The sequence below is a fragment of the Beta vulgaris genome, chromosome 6 (assembly GCF_026745355.1).
Source record: "Beta vulgaris subsp. vulgaris cultivar EL10 chromosome 6, EL10.2, whole genome shotgun sequence".
Classification (NCBI taxonomy): Eukaryota; Viridiplantae; Streptophyta; class Magnoliopsida; order Caryophyllales; family Amaranthaceae; genus Beta; species Beta vulgaris.
In genome coordinates this window covers 11975201-12001206 of record NC_079207.1, presented here as the reverse complement: position 1 = coordinate 12001206, position 26006 = coordinate 11975201, and the positions used below count along the sequence as shown (strand labels likewise).

General features: G+C 32.4%; 2 protein-coding genes and 1 long non-coding RNA gene across 3 annotated transcripts; 2 read left to right on the top strand and 1 right to left on the bottom strand.

Annotated features, from left to right (window-relative positions):
• Nucleotides 1-8788: 8788 nt before the first annotated feature.
• LOC130592023 (uncharacterized) lies at nucleotides 8789-14832 on the top strand. Its single transcript, XR_008970059.1, has 2 exons — nucleotides 8789-13810; nucleotides 14469-14832. It is a non-coding gene; the product is annotated as an uncharacterized LOC130592023 (long non-coding RNA).
• A 2143-nt stretch (nucleotides 14833-16975) lies between these two features.
• Nucleotides 16976-19190, bottom strand: LOC125498386 (chloroplast envelope membrane protein). The gene is given in 2 exon segments (XM_048646552.2): nucleotides 16976-17847; nucleotides 17850-19190. Coding segments are annotated over 2 exon segments (687 nt in total). The 5' UTR covers nucleotides 18304-19190; the 3' UTR covers nucleotides 16976-17614.
• Nucleotides 19191-23705: 4515 nt separating this feature from the next.
• Nucleotides 23706-25509, top strand: LOC104895735 (amino acid transporter AVT3B). Its single transcript, XM_010682315.4, has one exon. It carries the CDS (start codon nucleotides 24010-24012, stop codon nucleotides 25285-25287), a length of 1278 nt encoding a protein of 425 aa, XP_010680617.2. The 5' UTR covers nucleotides 23706-24009; the 3' UTR covers nucleotides 25288-25509.
• The last annotated feature ends 497 nt before the right edge of the window (nucleotides 25510-26006 follow it).

Below are 26006 nucleotides of genomic sequence, written 5' to 3'. Positions count from 1 at the left end.
GTAGAGTATTGAGTATGGTGTTAGTTATTTTGAGGTGGTTGGATGATCATCCACTTTCCGAAAGTTAAAATTGGTGATAGACGAGCTTGGAGTTAGATGATAAACATGTTTTAGGTTGTTTTGGAGCATTTCATGACATAAGTGATTGAAGCATAAATGACATAAGTGATTAAAGCATAAATGACATAAGTGATTAAAGCATAAATGTTATATGAAGTTTATTGTCATTGTGGGTTACTAGTATTGTGTGTATGCTTGTCATTTTTATGATGGGGTGGACATTTTGCAAGTGGGGAATGCTAAGACTAACTTTTTGGGAAATATGTTTGTTTTGACTTTGGGACTTGGAAGTGTTTCCATCTTTTGGTCTTTGATCTTAGATATGGACAATTCCTTTCGTGGACTAAGGATTGTTAGGATAATCTCTTTAAGAGACTCTTTAAATTATTTTGATCTTGAACATTAGGTACTTTAAAATTATTGGAGCATGTTTAAGGAAACGATGGGGAAATTGTTCTTAGTGCAGCTGTTATGTCGAAGTTGTTTTAGGATTAATTATTGTAAAGGAAGCTATTTGGAGAAATGGTCTAGATTTCATTGTAAGTAATGGTCGTGTTTGAGAAGCTCTTAGCTAAATTGTGGTTCACATACTCTCTGTATTGTTGTTACCTTTGAGGATCATTATGGCAAGTATTTATTACAAGAATTTTCACGTTGTTTGATTGTAGTTTACGTAGTATGGTGTTAGGTTATTAAGAGGTGGTCGGATAATCATTTACTTTGTGAGAGTTAAAATTGGTAACGAACAAGCTTGAGTTAGATGATAAACATGCTTTTGGTGGTTGTGGAGCATTTGAGGACATTAATGATTTAAGCATAAATGTTGTATGAAATTTAATGTCATTTTGGGTTACCAATATTTTATGTATACTTTTTATTTTTATGATTGGGGCATGGTTGTGGAGCATTTGAGGACATTAATGATTTAAGCATAAATGTTGTATGAAATTTAATGTCATTTTGGGTTACCAATATTTTATGTATACTTTTTATTTTTATGATTGGGGCATTGCAAATGGGGAATACGACAAGCTCTTTGGGAATTAGTTTGTTTTGGCTTTAAGACTTATATCTATCTTTTAGCGTTCGATAGAATTTATTGTGGATAGTAATTATGATGTTGGATTTAGATAATCAAAAGTGTGAATTATGTGATAAATGATTCAGTTGTGGGATAGGATGTGAAGTGTTTAGTTACTCAGAAGTTTCATAGAATTAATCATTAAGAAGGCTAAATGGATTTTTTGTGGCATAGTGGATATTGTTTCTTTGATTTGTTTTAATGTCAAATATAAGTATTATGGGTTATTATAGTCTTCGGTCTTAAAAATGGACAATCAGGTGCGCGGACTATGGATTGTTAGGATAATCTCTTTTCTTTCAATGCTTTCTATATATAACATTAGGATGTTGGAAAACTAAAAGAGAATGTTTATTGAAAAGAAGAGGAATGTGTTAGGCTGTTTGAGAATAAATTATTGTAAAGGAAGCAATTTGGTAAAAGGATCTAGATGTCATTGTAAGTAATGGTTTTGTTTGAAAAGCCTTGATTAGTTTATGGTTTACATTTTGAGGAACATTATGGCAAGTATCTATTACAAGAATTTTAGTTCCTCACATTGCTCACGTTGTTTAATTGTAGATTACATAGTATGGTGTTAGGTTATTTTGAGGTGATTGGATGATCAATTACTTGACGAGAGTTAAAATTGGTTGTAGACAAGCTCAGAGTTAGATGATAAACATGCTTTAGGTGGTTATGGAGCATTTGAGGACATTGATGATTCAAGCATAAATGTTATATAAAGTTATTATCATTGTGGGTTACTAGTATTATGTGTATGCTTTGAATTTTTATGATGGGGTAGGCCTTTTGCTATTGAAGAAGGCTAAGACAAACTCTTTGGGAAATATGTTTGTTTTGACTTTGACACTTGGAAGTATTTCTATCTTTTGGTGTTCCATATATAGAATTTTATTATGAATAGTGAGTTTGATTTAAATTATCAAAAATGTAAATTATGTGAGAAATGACTTTCGTTGTGTTGATAGATAGGATGCGAAGTGTTTAGTTACCAAGGAGTTCCATAGAATAAATTAATAGAAGGCTAAATGGATTTCTTATGGCATAATGGATATCTTTTTTTTAATTTGTTACATTGTCAAATATGAGTACTATGGGTTATTCTAGTTATGATCTTAAAAATGGACAATCTCGTGTGCGGACAAAGGATATTTAGGATAATCTCTTTGAGAGACTCATCAAATGATTTTATTTTGAACTTTAGGATCTTGGAAAACTAAAAGAGAATGTTTATGGAAAAGAACAGAAATGCATTATTCGTTGAGTTATGTTTGGGATAATATTTTATAAATGAAACTATTTGGTGAAAGGATCTAGGTTTCATTGTAAGTAATGGTTGGGTTTCAAAAGCCCTTAGCTATATTTATGTTCACGTACTTCGGATAATGTGTTACCTTTGAGGTACTTGATAAGTATTTATTACAAGAATTTTGCTCCTCATGTTTTTTGATGGTAGTTTACGTAGTCTTGTGTTAGGTTACTTTGAGGTGGTTGGATAATCATTTACTTGGCGATAGTTAAAATTGGTGATAGACAAGCTAGAGTTGGATGATAAACATGTTTTAGGTGGTCGTGGAGTCATTTGAGGATATTAATGATTCAAGCATAAATGTTATATGAAGTTTATTGTCATTTTGGGTCACCAATAGTTTTTGTATACTTTCGACTGCTATGATGGGGCGGACCATTCGCGTGCAGACTAAGGATTGTTATGATAATCTTTTCGGCGGACTCTTTCAATGATTTTTATCTATAACATTATGATATTGGAAAACTAAAGGAGAATGTTTATTGAAAAGAAAAGAGGAATGTATTTTTAGTGGATGTGTTATGTTGACGCTCTTTGAGGATAAGTTATTGTAAAAGAAGCGATTTGGTGAAAGGATCTAGGTTTCATTGTAAGTAATGGTTGTGTTCGAAAAGTCTTGATCTATTTTATGGTTCACATACTTCGGATAATGTGTTATCTTTTTTGGAACATTATGACAAGTATCTATTACAAGAATTTTTAGCTCACATTGCGCACATTGTTTAATTGTAGATGGCGTAATATGGTGTTAGGTTATTTTGAGGTGGTTGGATGATCAATTACTCAACGAGAGTTAAAATAGGTGGTAGACAAGCTTGAGTTAGGTGATAAACATGTTTTAGATTGTTATGGAGCATTTGAGGACATTAATGAATCAAGCATCAATGTATATATAAGTTTATAATCATTGTGGGTTACTAGTATTCTTTTTATTCTTTGGATTTCAATGATGGGGTGGATATTTTGCAGTTGGGGAAGGCTAACAAAACTCTTTGGGAAATATGCTTGTTTTGACTTTGAGACTTGAAAGAATCTCTATCTTTTGGCGTTCCATAGAATTTTATGGTGAATAGTGAATTTTGATAGTGGATTTAAATTATCAAAAGTGTGAATTATGTGATAACTGACTTCCATTGTGTTGGGTTACCAATATTTTTTGGCTCAAAATAACCTAATTAATGACTTCCGTTGTTTAATTGTAGATTACATAGTATGGTGTTAGGTTGTTTTGAGGTGGTTGGATGATCAATTACTTGACGAGAGTTAAAATTGGTTGTAGACAAGCTCGAGTTAGATGATAAACATGCTTTAGGTGGTTATGGAGCATTTGAGGACATTGATGATTCAGGCATAAATGTTATATAAAGTTTATTATCATTGTGGGATACTAGTTTATTATCATTTTGGGTTACTAGTTAAAATTGGTGAAAGAGTGGACATGCAAGTCGGGATTTTTATGAAAGAGTGGACCTTATATAAAGTTTATTATCATTTTGGGTTACTAGTTAAAATTGGTGATAGGCAAGCTCGAGTTAGATGATAAACATGTTTTAGCTGGTTGTGGAGCATTTCGGAACATTAATAATCCAAGCATGAACGTTATATGAAGTTTATTTCCTTGTGGGTTACCCGTATTTTGTGTATGCTTTCTTTTTTTGTGATGGGTTGGGCCTTTTTCGGTTGGGGAATGCTAAGACAAACCCTTCGGGAGATATGTTTGTTTCGACTTTGAGAGTTGGAAGTATAATGGTGAGTTGTGAGTTTAGATTTAAATTATTAAAAGTAAACGACTTCAGTTGTGAGATACGATGTGAAGTGTTTAGGAATGGAGTAGTTTCATAGAATTACTTATTTTAAAGGCTAAATCGATCTCTTGTGGTACATTGGATATCATTTCTTTAATTTGTTTTAATGTCAAATATGTGTACTATGGGTTGTTCTGGTCTTCGATCTTAAAAATAGACAATCTCGTGCCCGGATTAAGGATTGTTAGGATAATCTCTTGCAGAGACTCTTTAAATGATTTTGATCTTTAACATAGGGATCTTGGAAATGGAAAAGAGAATGCTTATGGAAAAGAAGGGGAATGTGTTCTTAGTGGAGGTGTTATGTTGAGGTTTTTTGATGATAAATTATTGTAAAGGAAGCGATTTGGTGAAAGGATCTAGGTTTCATTGTAAGTAATGGATGTCTTTGAAAAGTCGTGATCTAGTCTATGGTTCACAACTTCACATATACTCGGGATAATGTGTTACCTTTGAGGAACATTATGGCAAGTATCTATTAAAAGAATTTTAGCTCCTCACATGTCTCACGTTGTTTGATGGTAGTTTGTGTAGTATGGTGTTAGTTTGTTTTGATGTGGTTGGATGATCATTTACTTGACGAGAGTTAAATTGGTGGTAGACAAGCTGGAGTTAGATTATAAACATGTTTTAGGTGGTTGTGGAGCATTTCAGGACATTAATGATTCAAGCATAAATGTTATATAAAGTTTATTGTCATTGTGGGTTCCAATATTTTGTGTATGTTTTTGATTTTTATGATGGGGTGGATCTTTTGTAATTGGGGAATGCTAAGACAAACTCTTTGGAAAATATGTTTGTTTTGACTTTGAGACTTGGAAGTACTTCTATACTTAGGCGTTTGATAGAATTTTATTGTGAATACATGAGTTGTGATTTTGGATTTAAGTTCAGAAGTGTGAATTATGTGATAAATGACTTTTGTTGTGTTATGGATAGGATGTGAAGTGTTTTAGATTTTGGATTTAAGTTCAGAAGTGTGAATTATGTGATAAATGACTTTTGTTGTGTTATGGATAGGATGTGAAGTGTTTTAGCTAGTGAGGAGCTCATAGAATTAATTATTTAGAAGGCTAAATGGATTTATTGTGGCAGAGTGGATATCATTTATTTATTTTGATTTAATTTCAAATATGAGTACTATGGGTTATTTTGGTCTTGGTTCTTAGAAATGGATAATTCCTTGCGCGGACTAAGGATTGTTAGGATAATCTCTTTGGGAGACTTTTTAATTGATTTTGACTTTTAACATTAGGATCTTGGAAACAAAAGGCGGATGTTTATGGAAAAGAAGAGGAATGTGTTCTTAGTGAAGCTGTTATGTCGAGGTTGTTTGAGGATAAATTATTGTAAAGGAAGCTATTTAGTAACGATTTGGATTTCAATTTCATAACAGTTGTGTTTGAAAAGCCCTTAGCCAGATTGTGGTTCACATACTTCAGATAATGTGTTACCTTTGGGGATCATTATGACAAGTATTTATTACAAGTATTTTCACATTGTTTGATGGTAGTTTACGTAGTATGATGTTAGGTTATTTTGAGGTGGTTGGATGATCATTTACTTGGCGATAGTTAAAATTGGTGTAGACAAGCTCGAGTTAGATGATAAACATGTATTAGGTGGTTGTGGAGCATTTCGGGACATTAATGATTCAAGCATAAATGTTATATACTTCCTCTGTTCCATAATGAGTGAAACACTTACTATTTTAGAACGTTTCAAAATAAGTGAAACATACCTTAAATAGATAAAAGAAAGTGACAAAATGACAAGAGTGTCCATCACAAACTTGTGTGGTTTGCTTTTCTCTCTCCTCCTTTTGATAATAAAAAGGGCATTTTATGACTTTTTGGCTTTTGAAAGTGATGTTTATTAAATCTTGTGCCCAAGCCCTATGTTTCACTTATTATGGAATGGAGGAAGTATAGTTTATCGTCATTGTGGGTTACCAATATTGTGTTTATGGTTTTTATTTTTATGATGGGATGGACCTTTGGCTATTGGGGAATGCTAAGACAAACTCTTCAGGAAATATGTTTGTTTTGACTTTGAGACTTGGAAGTGTATCTATCTATTGGCGTTATGATAATATAATATTGTGAATAGAGAGTTGCGGTTTCGGATTTAAATTATCAAAAGTGTGAATTCTATGATAAATGACTTCAATTGTATTGGTAGAGCGTAGGATGTGAAGTGTTTAGTTACTGAGCAGCTTCATAAAGTTAATGATGTAGAAGGCTATGGATTTATTGTGGCACGGTGGATATTGTTTCTTTAATTTGTTTTTAATGTCAAATATGAGTTCTATGTGTTATTATGGTCTTCGATCTTAGAAATGGACAATCCCTTGCGCCGACTAAGGATTATTAGGATAATCTCTTTAAGAGACTCTATAAATGATTTTGAATGTTAACAGTAGGATCTTGGAAAAGTAAAAGAGAATGTTTATGGAAAAGAATAGGAATGTGTTCTTAGGGGAGCTGTTGTGTCGATTGGTTTGAGGATAAATTATTGTAAAGGAAGCTATTTGGTGAAACGATTTAGGTTTCATTGTAAGTAATGGTTGCGTCATAAAAGTTCTAGCTAGATTGTGGTTCACATACTCCTGATAATGGGTTACCTTTGAGGATCCTTATGGCCAGTGTTTATAACTAGAATTTTCACATTGTTTGATGGTAGTTTACATAGTATGGTGTTAGGTTATTTTGAGGTTGGATGATCATTTACTTGGTGAGAGTTAAAATTGGTGATAGACAAGATAAACATGTTTTAGGTGGTTTTGGAGTATTTTGGGACAATGATGATTCAAGCATAAATGTTATATGAAGTTTATTGTCATTGTGGGTTACCACTATTGTGTATGCTTTCTATTTTTATGATGGGTTGGACCTTTTGCAATGCTAAGACAAACTCTTCGGGAAATATGTTTGTTTTGACTTTGCGACTTGGAAGTATATGTATCTTTTGGCGTTATGATAGAATATTATTGTGAATAATGAGTTGTGATTTTGGCTTTAAATTATCAAAAGTGTGAATCCATGATAAATGACTTTAGTTGTATTGATAGAGCATAGGATGTGAAGTGTTTGATAGAGCATAGGATGTGAAGTGTTTAGTTACTCAGCAGCTTCGTAGAGTTAAGGACTTAGAAAGCTAAATGGATTTCTTGTGCAGTGGATATTGTTTCTTTAATTTGTTTTAATGTCATATATGAGTACTATGGGTTATTGTGGTCTTCGATTTGAAAAATGGTCAATCCCGTGCGCGGACTAAGTATTGTTAGGATAATCTATTTGAGGGGATCTTTAAATGATTTTGATCTTTAACATTAGAATCTTGGAAAACTAAGTTGTCCACATAGATGGTATCATGATAGTATATCTTCTGTGGTGGGGTTGGTTAGTGGAGTTTGGGATGTCGAGGTCCTTGGGAACGTTCATATGTCTTAGTGAGTTGATGGTATCTAGTGAATTTTGTTGATATGGAGCACAGGATGTAATGTGTTCACGTGTGTAGCAGTTGCGTAGAGTTAATGGTGTTTCTCTATTTTGTTTTAATGTCAAACATGATAATCAATGGGTTTATCGTGGTCTCTATTGATCTAAATAATGGACAATCCCTTGTGCTGACTAAGGGATGCTAGGATAATCTCTTTAAGAGACTTGTTTAAGCTATTTAGTATAATGACATTAGGATTTTAGAAAACTAAGTAGTTGATATAGATGGTATCATACTATCATGATAATATCATGAAGTCATTTTGTGGTGGGTTTTATTTTTCCAGTTTGGCTTCTCGAGGTCCTTGGGGATGTTTTTTTGTGTTAGTGAGTTGATCGAATTGTATTATTTTGCTAAGAATTAGATGGGTAATGAAGCTGACTAAATGTCTCTCTGTTATCATGATTTCTGTGCTAGAAATGTGAATTGTTAAGTGGTGGTCTTTGATATTAAAAAAAAAGTTTATGGAACACAAAGGAATGTGTTCGTAGTGGAGGTTGTTATTGGAGGTTGTTTACGGATAAAATATATAGGTTACCATTAGGTGAAACGTTCTAGAGTTCATTGTAAGTAATGGCTGTGTTTGAATGTGTGATTATCATACGATCTAGATTGTAGTTCACATTACTTTGGAATAATGTGTTACCTTGGAGGGACATTATGACAAGTATTTATGGTAGGAACTTTGTTAGTGATTATTTTGCTACGAATTAGATGGCTAATGAACTTTGGCCCTTCATGTTGGTTGATGGTAGTCTATGTTATACAATGTCGGGTTATCTTGAGGTTGTTGGTTGTTGGTTGTTGGTTGTTGGTTGTTGGTTGTTGGTTGTTGGTTGTTGGTTGTTGGTTGTTGGTTGTTGGTTGTTGGTTGTTGGTTGTTGGTTGTTGGTTGTTGGTTGTTGGTTGTTGGTTGTTGGTTGTTGGTTGTTGGTTGTTGGTTGTTGGTTGTTGGTTGTTGGTTGTTGGTTGTTGGTTGTTGGTTGTTGGTTGTTGGTTGTTGGTTGTTGGTTGTTGGTGTGGTTGTTGTTGTTGGTTGTTGGTTGTTGGTTGTTGGTTGTTGGTTGTTGGTTGTTGGTTGTTGGTTGTTGGTTGTTGGTTGTTGGTTGTTGGTTGTTGGTTGTTGGTTGTTGGTTGTTGGTTGTTGGAGGATGGTTAACTTTCCGAGAGTTAAATTGGGGATGGACAAGCTCGAGTTGTGATGCTAAACATGTTCTAGGTGGTTATGGAGCATTTTGGGACATTAGTGATTTAAGAATGAATGTTATATTAAGGTGTATTGTATGGTTCATTGTGGGTTATAGATATTGCGTGTATGCTCTCTATTTTTATGAGTTGGTGGACCTTTTGCAAGTAGGGAATGCTAAGACATTTCTTCTGGAAATATGTTATTTCGACTTTGAGATTTCGAAGTATATCTTTTAGCATTTAATAGAATTACATTGTGGAAAGTGAGTTGTGATTTTGGATCTGAATTGTTTGAAGTGTAAATTCTATGATAAATGACTTGAGTTATGTTGATGGATTCTTTATTTTTTTTTAATGTCGAACATGATGCACCATGGGTGTGATTCAGTTTTCATTGATCTTAATAATGGACAATCTCGTGAGCGGACTAAGTAATGCTTGAATAATCTCTATGAGAGACCTGTTTATATGATTTCCTTCTTTAATATTAGGATCGTGGAAAAGTAACAAGTTCATATAGATGATTTCATGATAATATCATCAAAGCTTTTGTGGTGAAGTTTTTTTTTCCCCCGGTTCAGCATGTCCATGTCCATGGGAATGTGTATGTGTATGTGTCTGTTTTAGTTAGTGAGAAATTTGTATATAAATTTGTGTAAAATTTTATAGAATAGTTGGATAATGAAGGGGAGTGTATAGCTTTCTATTATCATGATTTGTGTGTTAGAAACGTGGAATGTTAAAGAGTTGGTCTTTATAACAAATTTGTTAAAGAGTTGGTCTTTATAACAAATTTGTAACATAGTATTTGAAGAGGAAGTTTGTGGAAAACAAAAGGTATGTGCTCTTAGTGGAGCTATTATCTCAAGATTTTAAGGATAAATTATTATGAAGGAAGCTATATGGTTAAACATTGTAGGCTTGGTAGTATATGAAAGGTATTGTATGATTGTTGTAAGATCTAGATTGTGGTTCACATACTTTGGAATAATGAGTTACCGTTGAGGGATTTTGTGGCAATGTTAATGGTAATAACTTTGGCTCCTCATGTTGTTTTGGGTTATCTTGAGTTTGTTGGATGTTGGTTCATGATTAACTTGGCGAGACTTAAAATTGTTGATGGACGAGCCGAACTTGAGATGTTCGCTTTGGTTATGGAGTATTCTTGGACATTAATGATTCAAGCATAAATGATATATGATGGCCATTGTGGTTATTGATATTGTGCGTGTGCTCTTTATTTTTATGATTGGATAGGCCTTTTGCAATTGGGGAATGGTGTGATAAACTCTTTAGGAAATATGTTTGCTTGGAAGTATATGTATCTTTTGGCTTTTGATAGAATCCTATCGTGAATAGTGAGTTGCGATTTTGAATTAGAATTGTCAAAAGTGTGAATTCAATGATAAGTGACTTTAGTTGTGTTGGTGGAACATAGGATGTGCACTTGTGCAGTGTGTAGTTTAAGGAACTTCTTTTAGTTAATTATTGAGATGGCTAAATGGATTTTTTGTGGAATAGTGGATACACATTCTTTACTTTGTTTTAGTGTCAATCATGATGTATTATGGGTCTATTGTGCTCTTCGTTGATCTTGAAAATGGAGTGTTCCATGTTGAGGAATGTTGGGATAATGTCTCTAAGAGACTTGTTCTTTAACATTAGGATTTTAGAAAACTAAGTAGCTCATATAAATGGTACCATGAGGGCATTTTTTGTTGGGGTTGCTCTTTTTTTTCAGTTTGGCTTGTTAAGGTCGTTTGGAATGTTTACATTTGTTAGTGAGTTGATGGAAGTGTATATTTTTCTCAGAATTCTTCCATCGAATATTAGACTCTTTCCCAGATACTCGGGTTCAAATACCCACGGATTCGCTGTTTGTTTACTGGCTTAAGATACACTAGTTTTCTCGAAGCCTCTCGTTCATCTCTCTCATCAAAAGGTGTTATTCGATTATGTCTATCTAGCAGACTCCCCCACTAAATCAGATGGCTAATGAAGCGAGTGTGTTTCTTCTGTGTGTTAGATGTGGATTGTTAACTAGTGGTCTTTGATATAAACAGAGAGTTATTTGGTGGAAATCAATTAATGGAGCTGTTATCTCTTGGTTGTTTAAGGATAAATGATTGTGAAGGGAGCTATTTGGTGAAATGTTCAAAGCTTCATTGCAAGTAATGGTTGTGTTTAAAAGACCCTCTATGATTATTGTAAGATCTAGGTTGTGGCTCACATATTTTGGAATAATGTGTTACTTTGAAGGACATGATGACAAAGTATTTATAGTAGAAACTTCGACTCCTCTGGTTATCTGATGGTAGTTTAGGTAGTATAATTCTGGGTTATCTTGGGGTTGTTAGATGATGATTATGTTGACGAGGGTCAAAATTGCTGATGGACGAGCTCGAGTTGTGATGATAAAACACGGTCTAGGTGGTTGTGGAGCATTTTATGACATTAATGATTCAAGCATAAATGATGTATATAGTGTATGGTTATTGTGGGTTATCGAATATTGTGCGAATGCTCTCTATTTTTATAATTGGATGGACCTTTTGCATTTGGGAAATGTTGAGATAAACTCTTTGATAACTATATCTATCTTTTCGCTTTCTATGGAATTCTATTGTAAGTAGTGAGTTGTGATTTTTTGTCAGAATTGTGAATTCAGTGATAAGTGAATTTAGTTGTACTCATGTAGCATAGGATGCGAAGTGTTACGGAGTAGCTTCGTAGAGCTATAGTGGTCAAGAAGGCTTAATGGATATTTTGTGGAACACTGGATATAGTTTCTTTATTTTGTTTTAATGTCAAACATGATGTATGATGGGTTAACTCCTGTTGGACAATCTCCTGCGCGGACTAAGGTATGCTAGGATAATCTCTTTAGAGAGACCTGATTAAATTATTTTATCCTTCAACATTAGGATCTTGGAAAACTAAGCAGTTCATATAGATGGTATCAGGCATGTTGTTGGTGTATGTCAATCTATCATCATGATTTGTGTGCTAGAAATCAGGAATATCATGAGTTGGTTTTTGATGTTAAAAGAGAAAGTTTATTGAAAACAAAAGAAATGTGTTATTAAATTTAATGGAGTTGTTATCTCGAGGTTATTCAAGGATAAAATAATGTAACGGAAGCCATTTGGTGAACCGGGCTTGTTTTTATTGTAAGTAATGGTTGTGTTTGATAAATCTTGCAAATATTTATGGTGGGGACTTTGGCTCCTCAAGTTGTTAGAGTAGTTTATGTAGTATAGTGTCGTATTATCTTGAGGTTGTTGGATGTGTGATGATGATCAACTTGACGAGAATTAAAGTTGGATGTGTGATGATAAGCATGTTTTAGACATTGATGTTTCAGGCATAAATGATGTATAAAGTTTATGGTCATTGCTGGTTATCGATATCGTGCACATGCTCTCTAGTTTTACGAGTGGGTAGACCTTTTCCAGTTTGGGAATGCTAAGACAAACTCTTTGCGGAATATGTTTTTTTGATTTTTGAGTCTTGAATTGGACGTATATCTATCTTTTGGCTTTTGATGAAATTCTATTGTGAATAGTGATTGTGGTTTTGGATTTGAATTGTCAGTAGTGTGAATTCTATGATAAATGACTTTAGTTGTGTTGATGGAGCATAGAATGTGCAGTGTTTAGTTATTTAGCAGTTTGGTAAAGTTAATCATTGAGAAGTCTAAATGGATTATGTGTGGGGGACTGGATGTAGTTTTTTTTATTGTCTTAATGTCAAACATGATGTTCACATAGGATTATTGAGAACTTCTTTGGTCTCAAAAATAATCCCATGCGTGAACTAAGGAATGCTAGGATAATCTATTTAAAGGACTTGCTAAATTATTTTGTTCTTTAACATTAGGATATTGGAAAACTAAGGGCAATCCCGTGCGTGAACTAAGGACTTGCTTAAATTATCTTGTTCTTTAACATTAGGATTTTGGAAACTGAGTAGTTCATATAGGTGGTATCATGAAGGCAATTTGTGGTTGGGTTGTTTTTTCCAGTTTGGCATGTCGAGGTCCTTAGGAATGTTTATGTGTTAGTGAGTTGATAGAATTTTGTTTTTTCTTTATAATTAGATGTTTAATGAAGCGAGTGCGTTTCTCTCTATTATCAAGATTTGTGTGCTAGAAACGTGGAATATTGAGAGTTGGTCTTTGATATTAAAAGAGGAAGTTCATGGAAAACAAAAGGAATGATGCTTCTTAGTGGAGCTGTTATCTGGAGGATAAAATACTGTAAATGAAGCTATTTGATGAAACGTTCTATGACCCATTGTAAGTAATGGTTGTGTATGGAAGGCCCTTTGTGGTTCACATAGTTGGAATAATGAGGAATCTCTGAGGAACATTATGGCAAGTATCTATGGTAGGAACTTTGGCTACTCATGTTGTTTGATGGTAGTTTATGTAATATAGTGTGGGTTATCTTGAGGTTGTTGGATGTTGGATGTTGGATGATGAATTGATGATTAAGTGGGCAAGAATAAAAGTTGGTGATGAATATGTTTTAGGTATTTATGGAGCATTACTGGACATCATACAAACGATATATAAAGTCATTGTGGGTTATCCATATTGTGCGCATGCTTTCTATTTTTATAATTGAGGGAATCTTTGCAACTGGGGAATTCTAAGATAAACCCTTTGGGAAATTGTTTTTTTTTTAATTTCTATACTGGGAAATATATCCATCTTTTGCTTTTATGATTGAATTTTGATGGTGATTCATATGTGTTCGTAGGATGTTGTTCACGTAAGCTTGTTGGTAAGAAATGAGGACTGGTGAAAAGTTTTATTCTTTTTTAGGTGAATATGATGAGTTTGATGGGGCTATATTTAAGGTATGATTGGATTCAGGTGTAGTGAATTGTGTTGTTATGGATCATTTTGTAGAGTTAATGATTTCTAAAGTTATATTGAGATTTGGGAACTTTCGGTGTACTCTGTTGAAACGTTAACTTAATGTTGTATGGGCAAATTGGGGTTTATATTGTTATGGATATTTCAATGATATCAAATTTTTATATTTTTCACACACCTATATATTATATATATATATATTATATATATATATATATATATATATATATATATATATATATATATATATATATATATATATATATATATATATCAGACTTCCTAATAACTACGTTTTCTCTTACATATTGGAAAAACTAAAAGATTCTTTATTTGTGGTTCTAAATAATAAGAACATCAATAAAGGATGAAGGGAATTTCTATATCATATTATATAGGTTATGCAACTAACTGATAATATATACTATAGATATAAAAATTAGTGTTGGGAAAACCATGGAAAGAAGAGAACAATCAATCAATTTAACATGTGCTACGGGTCTAATTAACTTTTTAATTGCCTTTCTTGTATATTTTATGTGTAATTACAAAAGATTGAAAGACTAATAATTTGCACCAAGTTCGTCGTGTTGATTAGCAATTGATTACATTTAACTAGTACGATATTAATATTCATAGGACTGAATAATACCCTAAAATTGAGAGAGGAACTGAAGTTGCTTGAGAAGAGGGCTCAAGGTCTCCATCAACTTACACTAGGATGATGTGAATGCCGAAAATAAAGAAGCTATTGCAATTGCCGAAAATGCTAGGCTGCTAAAGGCACCAAAATAGATGGAAAGTTCATAGTTGGCATAGAATGGGTATCTCGATGTACTATATTGTAATTGTACCTGTTTGTTATATTTTTTTGTTGTTATTATGTTATTATATTAATTAATTAATTAATTAGAATTCTAATTCTATAGGAGTATAACATATGATATTATTATTCATAGCATTACTATACCTGCCCTATTCATTGCGGGTTGGTTATTCGTCAGCACGGATTTAGTTTACGACGTGTTTGGAAGCTCTTGGCCAAACAAATATTTCACAGATAGCCGACAAAGAATTACATTAATAACTGGTCGTTTTGACAACTTTGCAACAACTTGATGAATTTAGTAGATCCTTTTAGGAGGCCCAATGACCATAGATCGAACCTAAACGGTTTTTACAGTGGATGGCTGGCTGTTCATGGATTGGTTGTACCTACCGTTTCTTTTTTGGGGTCGATATCTGCAATGCAGTTCATCCAATAATAAGCAAAATCGAATCCGATTTATAGAGCTACGACACAATCAAACCTGAATGAACAAAGTGTTGAATTGAATCGTACCAATCTTTTATTGGGGGCTATTACTCATTTTTGTACTTGCTGTTTTATTTTCTAACTATTTTTTCAATTAAATAAAAAGAACGAAAGAAATATATAGAATAGAGTAGGAATTCTCTTATCCCATTCGGAAGGACCGCATTTCATAATTATCCATGACTGTTTATGTCTCTAGCATGACCACTTGATAAAATGGGGAGGGAAGTGGGGTAAATGGCCGATACTACTGGAAGAATTCCTCTTTGGATAATAGGTACTGTAGCTGGCATTCTTGTGATCGGTTTAATAGGTATTTTCTTTTATGGTTTATATTCTGGATTAGGCTCATCGTTGTAGTAATTTGATGAATCGAGGGATAGATATGAAAGTATAAGAACTCAACGGGACCTTCCTTCCCCCTCAAATTAGACAAACAAAGAAAGGGGAGGTCCCATTCAATTCCTTTTTAATTATCAGAAATTTTTCCGTATAAATGAAAAAAAAGAACCTTCTTAAATTGTTAAGTTAAAAGAAAGCACTTGATTTACTGAATGACACAATATCTATATTTTTCTCTATTAAATAGAATACAAGAAGTTACATTTGTTCAATAAAGTGCCCTCTCTCTTTTTTTTCAATTTGTCCACTACTTATACGTGTAATAATAAGAAAAAAAAATAATCAATCTAAAAGTAAAAATAAAAATTTCGACTAAGTCTTTGACGAAGGAAATCAAGACTCATTACTATTTCGACACATGACAAGTATGTGTAAAATTCCTTGTCGTGTGTTGAAAATCAGGAAGGTAAAGAATCCCCCCTAGGATCATTTGTTCCCTTCATTTTTATTTTCATTATATTCCCCACTTAGTCTAGTATTTGGTCGAATTGAATTCTCGACTAGAAAACTTTTGATATACTATATGACATTGAAATATCCGATCTATCATATGATAGATCGTGACATCATTCCAATTTCAATTGGAAAAAGTCAAATAGTCTTTTTCGCAATCCTATATATATATATATATATATATATATATATATATATATATATATATATATATATATATATATATATATATATATATATATATATATAACTAATAATCTAGTACAAGTAATTCCAAACTTCTCGTAGATGTATAAAAAAGTCAAACAAAAAAAAAACAACCTTTCATAATTTATTTATTGATCATCCAAAATTGTCAAAGAATTGTCAACAAGAATTTTATTCTTGGTACAAGCTTGATGTTATAAATACATGAATCTAAATCATTTCGGACAATTGAACCTTCTCGAACTGTTTCTTTTTAAGAACCAAAAAGATTTGTGCCAAAATAACAGATGCAAAGAAGAACAAAAGACCTTGTACGCGCAGTGGGTCTTGAAGTACTATTTCCGCGTCTCCCTGACCAAATCCACCCACATTAGGATTACTCGTTAATGGTTGATCAAGTTTGATGGATTCACCCTCTGAAACAAGAAGCTGGAGGGATAATATCAACCACTTCACGTCCATCCGAGGCATCCGCTATGTTTATTTCGTATCCGCCCTTTTCTTTTCGTACAATTTTTTTTTACTATAAGCTGTATTATTACTCTTGCTTCCGTCAGGATAAATCTGACCCCTTCCTCTGTTACCCCCTACATATATCGGATATTTTAAGAAGTGAACAGTTTTTAGTGGCAGGGTCCGGCGAAAGAATAGGAAAGGTAATTTCACTATATTTTTTCCCAGGAACAGGACCTATAACAAGAATATTTTTTTTATTGGGGCGGTAGCTCTGAAAAGAAAGATTGCCTATCTTTTCTTTCATCTCTGGAGAAATACGATCGGGTGGGGCTAATTCAAACCCCTCAGGTAAAATAAGAACAGCCCCCACATTCAAACCCCCTTTTTTGCCGTTAGCAAGAACTTGTTTTAATTGCATATCATAAGGAATTCGAACAACTGCTTCAAATACAGTATCTGGAAGCACCGTTTGTGGAACCTCAATATCCACAGGCTTATTAGCTAAATGGCAATTGGCACATACAATACGTCCAGTCGCTTCTCGTGGATTTTCATAACCTTGCTGTGCGAAAATGGGATATGCATTCGAAATAGATGACCGAGTTATTATATATATCACGAGCGATATGGAAATGGATCGAGTAATCTGTTCTTTTATCCAAGAAAAGGTATTTATAGTTTGCATGGTCCAATCATTGATTCCGAAAATTTCTACAATAAATTGGGTAGGTTGCTAGTATAGTTCCCTATCCCCGATTCTGCTATTTACTTTAACCGAAACTGAATTTTATGAAATAATATTACTGGAATATGGGAGGAACTCCCCGCCTTAGATGGGTAGAAATATAAAGAGGAAGTACAATTTTGAATGCTTTGGTTATGTACAAAGTAACAAACATTCGAATTCTTAATTCGAATTGGATTTAGATTCGTATACCCTTTTTTATTCTTTTCAGTCATTCATTGAATGATAAATCACTACAAGTGATGGGGATACACGATTTAAATAACGGAAAATCCAATATTTCAAGATTGTATCTAGAATGACTGGAAAAGTGGAAACAAGACCAGATATAATTTGATCGTTATGGGCAAATCCAAAATCTTTGTAGATAGAGCCAATCATTAGTTCCCAACCATGGGGCGAGTGAAATCCGATACATAAATCAGTTAATAAAAGAATAAAAAAGCTTTTATTGTGTCACTTAAGTTATATAGGAATTCCTGAACCCAAGAGTTAAGAAGAATAAGTTCTTTATTTGCCAGAATAGAATAACCGCTTAGAATAAGGAAACAGATTAAATTTGTCGAGAAGTGCAAAATAATATGGATACAATCCTCATTATGCATCTTGATCAATTGAATCGTTTCATTGTGGATTCCTATACGAAGCTTTTGTAGATGTGTTTCCGGATATTCCTTTATCATTTCGTCCAACAAGCGGAGCTCCTCTAATTCGATGAATTTTTCTATAAGATTTTTTTCTTGAATAGCATTCAAAAAAGTTTCAGATTGTTTAGTATTCCACCAATTAGTAACCCAAGATTCCAGACTTTTTTGAAATGATAGAGAGATCCACCAGGGTAAGAATACTATAGATACAAGATATAGAAAAGAAATAAATGCTTTCTTTTTTTCCATTTTTTTTTTTTCATCTATAAATTGTTAATGAACCCGTCGCGTTCGTCAACTTTATGCGATCTAATATTTCTATCAAACATGAATTCTATTCCAATGTATAGAATCCATGAATCTATTGTTTTTTTTTTGTGATTTAATAATTAGTCCTTGAATCTTGAAAGAATACAGAAATAGACAAAAAGTCCACTTTGAATTTGAATGAAGAAATGATAAAAAAAAGAGTGTTTCCGGATATTGCAATTGATCCAAGTCGAAGCAAATAAATTCCTTCCTTTCGATGAATACACGGCAGAGTCACTTTATTTTTCAAAATACTTCAATTGGTACACGCAAGAAATAGGCCAATTCAGCAGCTTTTTGTTCAATTTCTCGTGGAGTCAAATTCTCATCAGTACGAGTCAAAGGAATGGCTCCCTGGCCTCTGGTTTCCAAATAAAGGACACGACGAGTATAAATACCCTCTTTAAGTTCTATTCTAATAGACTGAATATCGTTTATAAGAAATCGGAAGAAGATGCGACGGTTTTTTCCAGGGAATCCCCAACGAAAAATACAGACTATTCCTTCTTTTCTATCGAATCGATCATAACCACTACCTACATTCCACGAAATTGCACACCATAAATAGGAGCTAATAAAGAGGCCCGCGATCCCATAGAAAGACATCACGATTCCTTGTGGAAAAAAAAGAATTTGCTGGGAGGGAAATAAAGATATCAAATTTCTACCAAGATAGCTGGAAATTCCAACCAATAAGAATCCTAATGAACCTAAAAAAAGGATAAAGGCCCAGCAGAAATTACTTATTTTTCGAGATCCCGTTATAAGTTCTACCCATATACGTTCTGATCGCCAATTCATACTAGATCTAATTGCATTTAATTTGAAGTGAAAGAATACCCAAAATGAATTGTACTTTCCTTACTCTGTCTTGTTTCCGATGTAACTCTCATCAACTAGTCTTATTCTGATGTCGGATGTGTTTACTTTTACTTTTATTTAAATATCTAAATATTTATTTCTATTATCATTTTTAGTTAGATCAAAATAATAACATCGACCCCTATGTAGTCCTCTTTCCACATACACAAGGGCTCTTTCATTTATGTTTGGAAGAAATCGTGTGGCATACCATCTCGCTAAATAGATATATGTGTTATGATTCAAGTCTAAGTCTTGAAAAAGAAGAAGATCGTGTGCTACTGAATGATTAGATGAATAATTTTTTACAGTTGTCTTTTGTTAGTAAGAGAATAGGAGTTAGAGAGTTAAGAAAGGAGACTAGGAAGGGATTAATTCAATTATCAATTTTCATGATTTTAAGTTTCACGAAGACAATCAGTTATTCATTGAACAACATGGTCTATCATTGAGGGGCGTTTGGTTCGTTGAGAGGAAAGGGAAAAGGTATGAGAAAGGGTTACAAGAGGAATGGAAAGGGTTTCCCTTTGACTAAAAATGTTGTTTGGTTAGGAACATCAAAGAAAATGGAATTTTTTTTTTTATTATTTAATAATAATAATAGATAATAATAAATATTAATAAAAAAATAAAAAAATATAATAATATTAAATAATAATAATAAATAATAATATATAATAATAAAAAATAACTAGTAGTATATAATAATAAATAATAATGATGATAATGATAATAATAATAATAACAATAATGATAATAATAATAATAATTATTAAATAGTAATAGTAATTATTATTATTATTAAATAATAATAATGGTAGATAATAATAATAATAATGATAATAAATAATATATAATAATATTAAATAATAATAAAAAATAACTAGTAATTTATAATAATAATAAATAATAATGATGATGATGATAATAATAATAATAATAATAATAATAACAATAATGATAATAATAATAATAATTAAATAGTAATAGTAATTATTATTATTATTAAATAATAATAAAAATAGATAATAATAATAATAATAACAATAATAATAATAATAATAATAATAATAATAATAATAATAAATAGTAATAATTATTATTATCATTACTATTAAATAATTTAATAAAAATAAATAATAACAATAGAAATAAAAATAAAAATAATAAATAATAATAATAATTATTATTACTATTAAATAATAAAAATAAAAATAAATAATAATAATAATATAAATAATAATAAAATAAATAAATATTAATAATAAAAAATAAATATTAATATTAATAATAAATATTAATAATTATTATTAAATAATAATAATAATAGTAATAATAAATAATAATAATAATAATAATAAATAATAATAATAATAATAAATAATGATGATAATAATAATAATAATAATAATAATAATAATAATATATAATATTAATAATAATAATAATAATATATAATAATAATAAATAATGTGGTAGAGGGATTTGGGGTAATCCCAAACCTTGGGGGTGGTGGGGAATCAATCTAAGGGAAAGGAGGGTAATCCTAATAAGAAAAAAGGGAAGTGGTTTGAAAAAACACACTAACCAAACACTCACAAAGGGAAACAAGGAACTCAATTCCCTTTCCCTTTCTTGAAACCTTCCAACCAAACGCCCCCTGAGTGTAAAAGCTAGTATAATGATTAGGTCTTGTTTTAAAAATGGGAAAAGGAGACAAAGTGTGAACAACCTGGATATAAATATATAATGACCAACGAGTTTAACGTGTGAAGATTTATACAAGTTTATTCTAACATCACCGTGTTAGTGGAACCAACAACTCAACATCAAATGGTCTTAATATGCTTTCACAACCACCACCCCCCAGCTTATGTACAGGATGGCAATTTGCCTCAACTTCTTGAGCATTAATTTAATTTTCAGGAACAATCCATTTTGTGTGGACCTGGTTCACATTAAAATTACTGTGGACCTAGTCTAGGCACGTGCCCCGCTATAAATTAGTCACTCTCACTTTTCAAAATTCGCAATTTTCTCTCTCTTCAATAAGATTCTCTCGCTGTAAAATTTTAACAAAAACAGTTGTTCAGAACAAACATACACTATATCATGTCAAAACATACTATGTCATGTCAAAATACACTATGATGTCAACACTATAACGATCGATTATGATAGTTTGTGTAATATACAAATAAACTACACTATATTATTTCAAAATACACTATATCATGTCAAAACACACTCTATTATGCAACACTATCATGCCAAAAAAACACAGCAAAACACTATCATGTCTAAACACACTATATCATTTCAAAACACACTATATTATTTCAAAATACACTATATCATGCAAAACACTCATGCCAAAAAAACTCAACAAAACACTATCATGTCAAAATACACTATATCATTTTAAAGTACACTATATCATTTCAAAATACACTATCAGGAGAGAGAAGTTATTAAGAAAGAGAAAGACTGGAAGACTGAATGCGGCAAAAACTGAAAGTTGTAATCATTACAACTCACGTGAGTCATTACAACTCACGTGAGATGGATCGGGTGCACTAAGTTAGTGTGTACCGGATTCATATATATATATGAGTAGGATCACGTGAAAACCACTCCTTATGCTGAAAATTGAAAACTACAACATAAAATAAGCAAAAAGTTCTTAAAATGAGCAAAATTTCCTGAAAATGTGTGAAAACATAAAATTGACTAAAAAACATAAAATGAGCATAAGTTTGTAAAATGAGCAAAAACTTCGTAAAATGAACGGAAGTTTGCTAAAATGAGCAAAAATATAAAATAAGCACAAAACATAAAATGAGCAATCCGCAAAAAAAAAGCAAAAAAGCCGGTTTTTAGTTTTCACCTTAAGGTTAGTTTTCAGTAGATCCTACCTCTCTATATATATTATAGTGTATAATTTACAGTTGTTTGTACATGGAAAAAGTCACATGTTTAGACGCTTATAGAGGAATTGAAGGAAAACTTGTATGCATCAATGGTTGAATTGACAAAACAATTGGGAGTTAATAATCTTTGCACATGCCCGTCAAAAAAAAATAATAATCTTTGCACATGGCAATCTACGACATTCAGTTCATCAAACAAAAAACAAAGTACATGTCTAAAATACAAAAACCAAAGTGCTTATTTTTTTAATTAGAAAGCAGGGAGATACCACTAGAAATCAGATCAATAAATAGAGTTCAGGATAGCATGATCCCACAATCTTTGCCCAGGATTTCAAGACTAGAAGTGATTAAGGGGGTGTTTGGTATGATTAAGGAAACGGAATGGAAAGGATTTGGATAAGGAGGAAAAACGAAAATAATTATTGTTATCTTTAATAGTTAGTTGGTATCTTAGTGGAATGGAAACAATTGAAAGATTTATGATTGAGGAAGGAAACATGATTTGTTTCCACTAGTTTGATAAGGGTAACAAATGGGGGGATTGTGTTTCCCTCCGGAAACGGTATTTGTTACTCAACACTCATACCAAACCATTAGAAATAGAAACACTTATTTAAATCCGTTTCCTACATCAAATTTTTCTATACCAAACACCCTCTAAGTTATGAGCTTCAATCTTCCCAAAGCTAAAAATAATATAATTGAACACATCTGCAATGATTAAGTGAAGATTACACAATTTGCCTGTGTGAAGCCTGAAAAACTCACGAATAGTTCATTGATGTCCTACCACCATATTTATAATTTGAAAATATCTTTAAGTTGAAACTTTTATCAATCCTTCAAGCTTCAGATGCTTACAAGATTTTTGAGTAGTTAATAATGTACGTACAGGTGTTTTGCGATGGCTATAGATTTTTTTTTTTTGCAGGTGCATTTATATTATATGGGCCTAAATAGAGATAATCATATCATTATATGATAACTTGATCTGAAAATCAATGTGAAAATTTGCATATTTGGTTAAGATTAGTGACCAGTTTAAGTAAGTATATCGACGTAACATGCTTCATTTATGAAATGGTCAAATGGGTTTGTTAGAGTCAAACTTTCAAATAAATTCGACACAACGACATTTGCTTGCTAAATAATTACGAGTATATATCAATACGACTCGTTGATGGCAAAAGATTTTTCTTGAATTTGTCATTTTGCCAAATTGCAATATTATGAAGATATTTTATATCATATTTATGTAATTATTTGACACAATATAATACCTTTCTTCCCCAATTAATCATATGATATTTATGAGACTGTTTCACACCATTCATTCCATTTCAACCAAACCTACTATATTTGTGGGATATTTTATCAAATTTGTCATTTTTTGGAAATTTGCAATCCTAGTATATTTCCTTGATCTTTCCCCCTTTCGAAATTCTGGAATGTACTCTAGCAAAGTTACTTTTATGACCCTTGACAGTGATCTTGTACCAATCTCAGATACACACAGGCCAAAAGGATTTTGTCTTCTCAATTACTCCCTTTTTTTAAAAGGCATGAAAAAGACTCCTAGGGCCCAAACTCTCTAATCTTCATCATTTTTTCTCCCCCAATTTCTCTTTACAAATACAAACTCCATAATTCCCCCTAATTTCTCAATTTTTCAATTTTTCAATTTTTTCTTCGATTTTCTGAACTTCGATATAAAACCCCTAAAATTTACGATCTTTCTGAAAACCCATCATTCAAAATCAGTTCTTTCTCATTTGGGCACTCCCAAAATCTTGAAATTCAAACCTGGGTATTTTTTTATAAAGGTTTTTGAAAGAGGAGAGAGAAAAAAAAAATGGGGTTTAGAAAGAACGATAATGAAGCAGGATCAAGCTCTCATTCAATCCCAATTGCAAGAGAAGACACCCCACTTGTTGGTAAATCTAAGCAATCATCTCAATTTAAAACTTTGGCAAACATATTTATTGCAGTAGTAGGATCTGGTGTTTTGGGTTTACCTTATACTTTCATGAAATCTGGTTGGCTTTTTGGTGTTTTTACTCTCTTTTCTATTGCTCTTCTTACTTACTATTGCATGATGTTGTTAGTTTATACTCGAAGAAAGCTTGAATCTTTAAATGGATACTCAAAAATCAACTCATTTGGTGATTTGGGTTTCTCTGTTTGTGGCTCAATTGGGAGATTATCTGTTGATATTATGATAATTTTATCACAAGCTGGTTTTTGTGTAAGTTACATGATATTTATTTCAAATACTTTTGCTCATTTGCTCAATAGTACTTCTTCTCAAGCACAAACTTATTGGGGTCTTACCCCTAATAAATGGTATATATGGGCTGTATTCCCTTTGCAATTAGGTGTGAATGCCATTCCAACATTGACTCATTTAGCTCCTTTGAGTATTTTTGCGGATATTGTCCAACTTGGAGCTATGGGTGTTGTGATGGGAAAAGATGCAATTGTTATTGCTCATAATAAGCCAGTTGTTCAAGCATTTGGAGGTTGGAATGTTATCTTTTACTGTATTGGGGTTTGCACTTATTCCTTTGAGGGAATTGGAATGGTTTTGCCTCTTGAAACCGAGACGAAGAACAAGAAAGGCTATGGATTAGTATTGGGTTTGGCAATGGGAATGATTTCTTTCTTGTATGCCTTATTTGGTGTTATGGGTTACCTTGCTTTTGGAAATGAAACCAGGGATATAATCACAACCAATATCGGAACCGGGATCATAAGCACTTTGGTGCAATTAGGGCTTTGTATTAACCTTTTCTTTTCATGCCCATTGATGATGAACCCAGTTTATGAGGTTTTGGAGAGAAGGTTAACTCAAGGATGCTATAACTTGTGGGCTAGGTGGTTGATGATTTTAGGGGTGTGTTTGGTGGCCTTAATGGTGCCCAATTTCGCCGATTTCTTGTCACTTGTTGGAAGCAGTGTGTGCATTGCTTTGGGGTTTGTTTTCCCTGCTCTCTTCCACTTCATTGTTTTCAAAGACGAGGCGAGTTTGGGAAAGCTGGTTTTGGATGGAGCAATTGTTGTTATAGGCATTCTTCTTGGTGTCTCCGGTACTTACACTTCTCTTATGGAGATCTTTGGTACCAAAGCTTGATTTTTTTGCCATTACTTGATGTATGAATGTAGTTTCTTCAAATTGAACATCATTTAATTTATCTTTCACATAAATTTGTATAATATGCGTGTATAATCTTAGGTTTGGTATGATTAATGTGTATCTTGTATGATCATTTTTTTGCATGATCAATCAAAGATATGGAAATGGAATTGTGTCATAATGTCAAATAATAAGCAATGTTGAAATAGTTATTGGTCATCCTTTCTTAGTGAGAGATTTCGTGCATAATTTTACTTCTTTTGGTTGCATTTTTTTAATAACGTGGTCTATATATTTGCGGGTCTGAAAGCGTGTATTTGTTTGCATAGATCGCATGAATGACAACCAAACTCCAGCTTTGAACGTTTGTTAATGTTTGCGTAAGAATGTAACGTTCTTAGCTCCACTTTTTCTTCACTTTCTCGTGTTATGCACTGCGACGTGTTTGTTTGCTAGGTTGTAGGTTCACTATCAAAGTATCAACTCTTTTCAAGCCAAAATTGAAGAAAGAATTAGCCTTTGAATTATGAATTTCACTATTAGCTCGCCAGTTGTTACTTAAAATAAATCCACTTGCTGGGAAGTGTGGTGGAGAATACTGGGTTGCTAAATCAGCTGCTTTACCATGAAAACGACCTTGCATAAAGTAATATCCATTTATGATTTAGCAAGGACTTATTTAGCTTTGTTACCAACTGGTTTAAACTTGCTCTTTT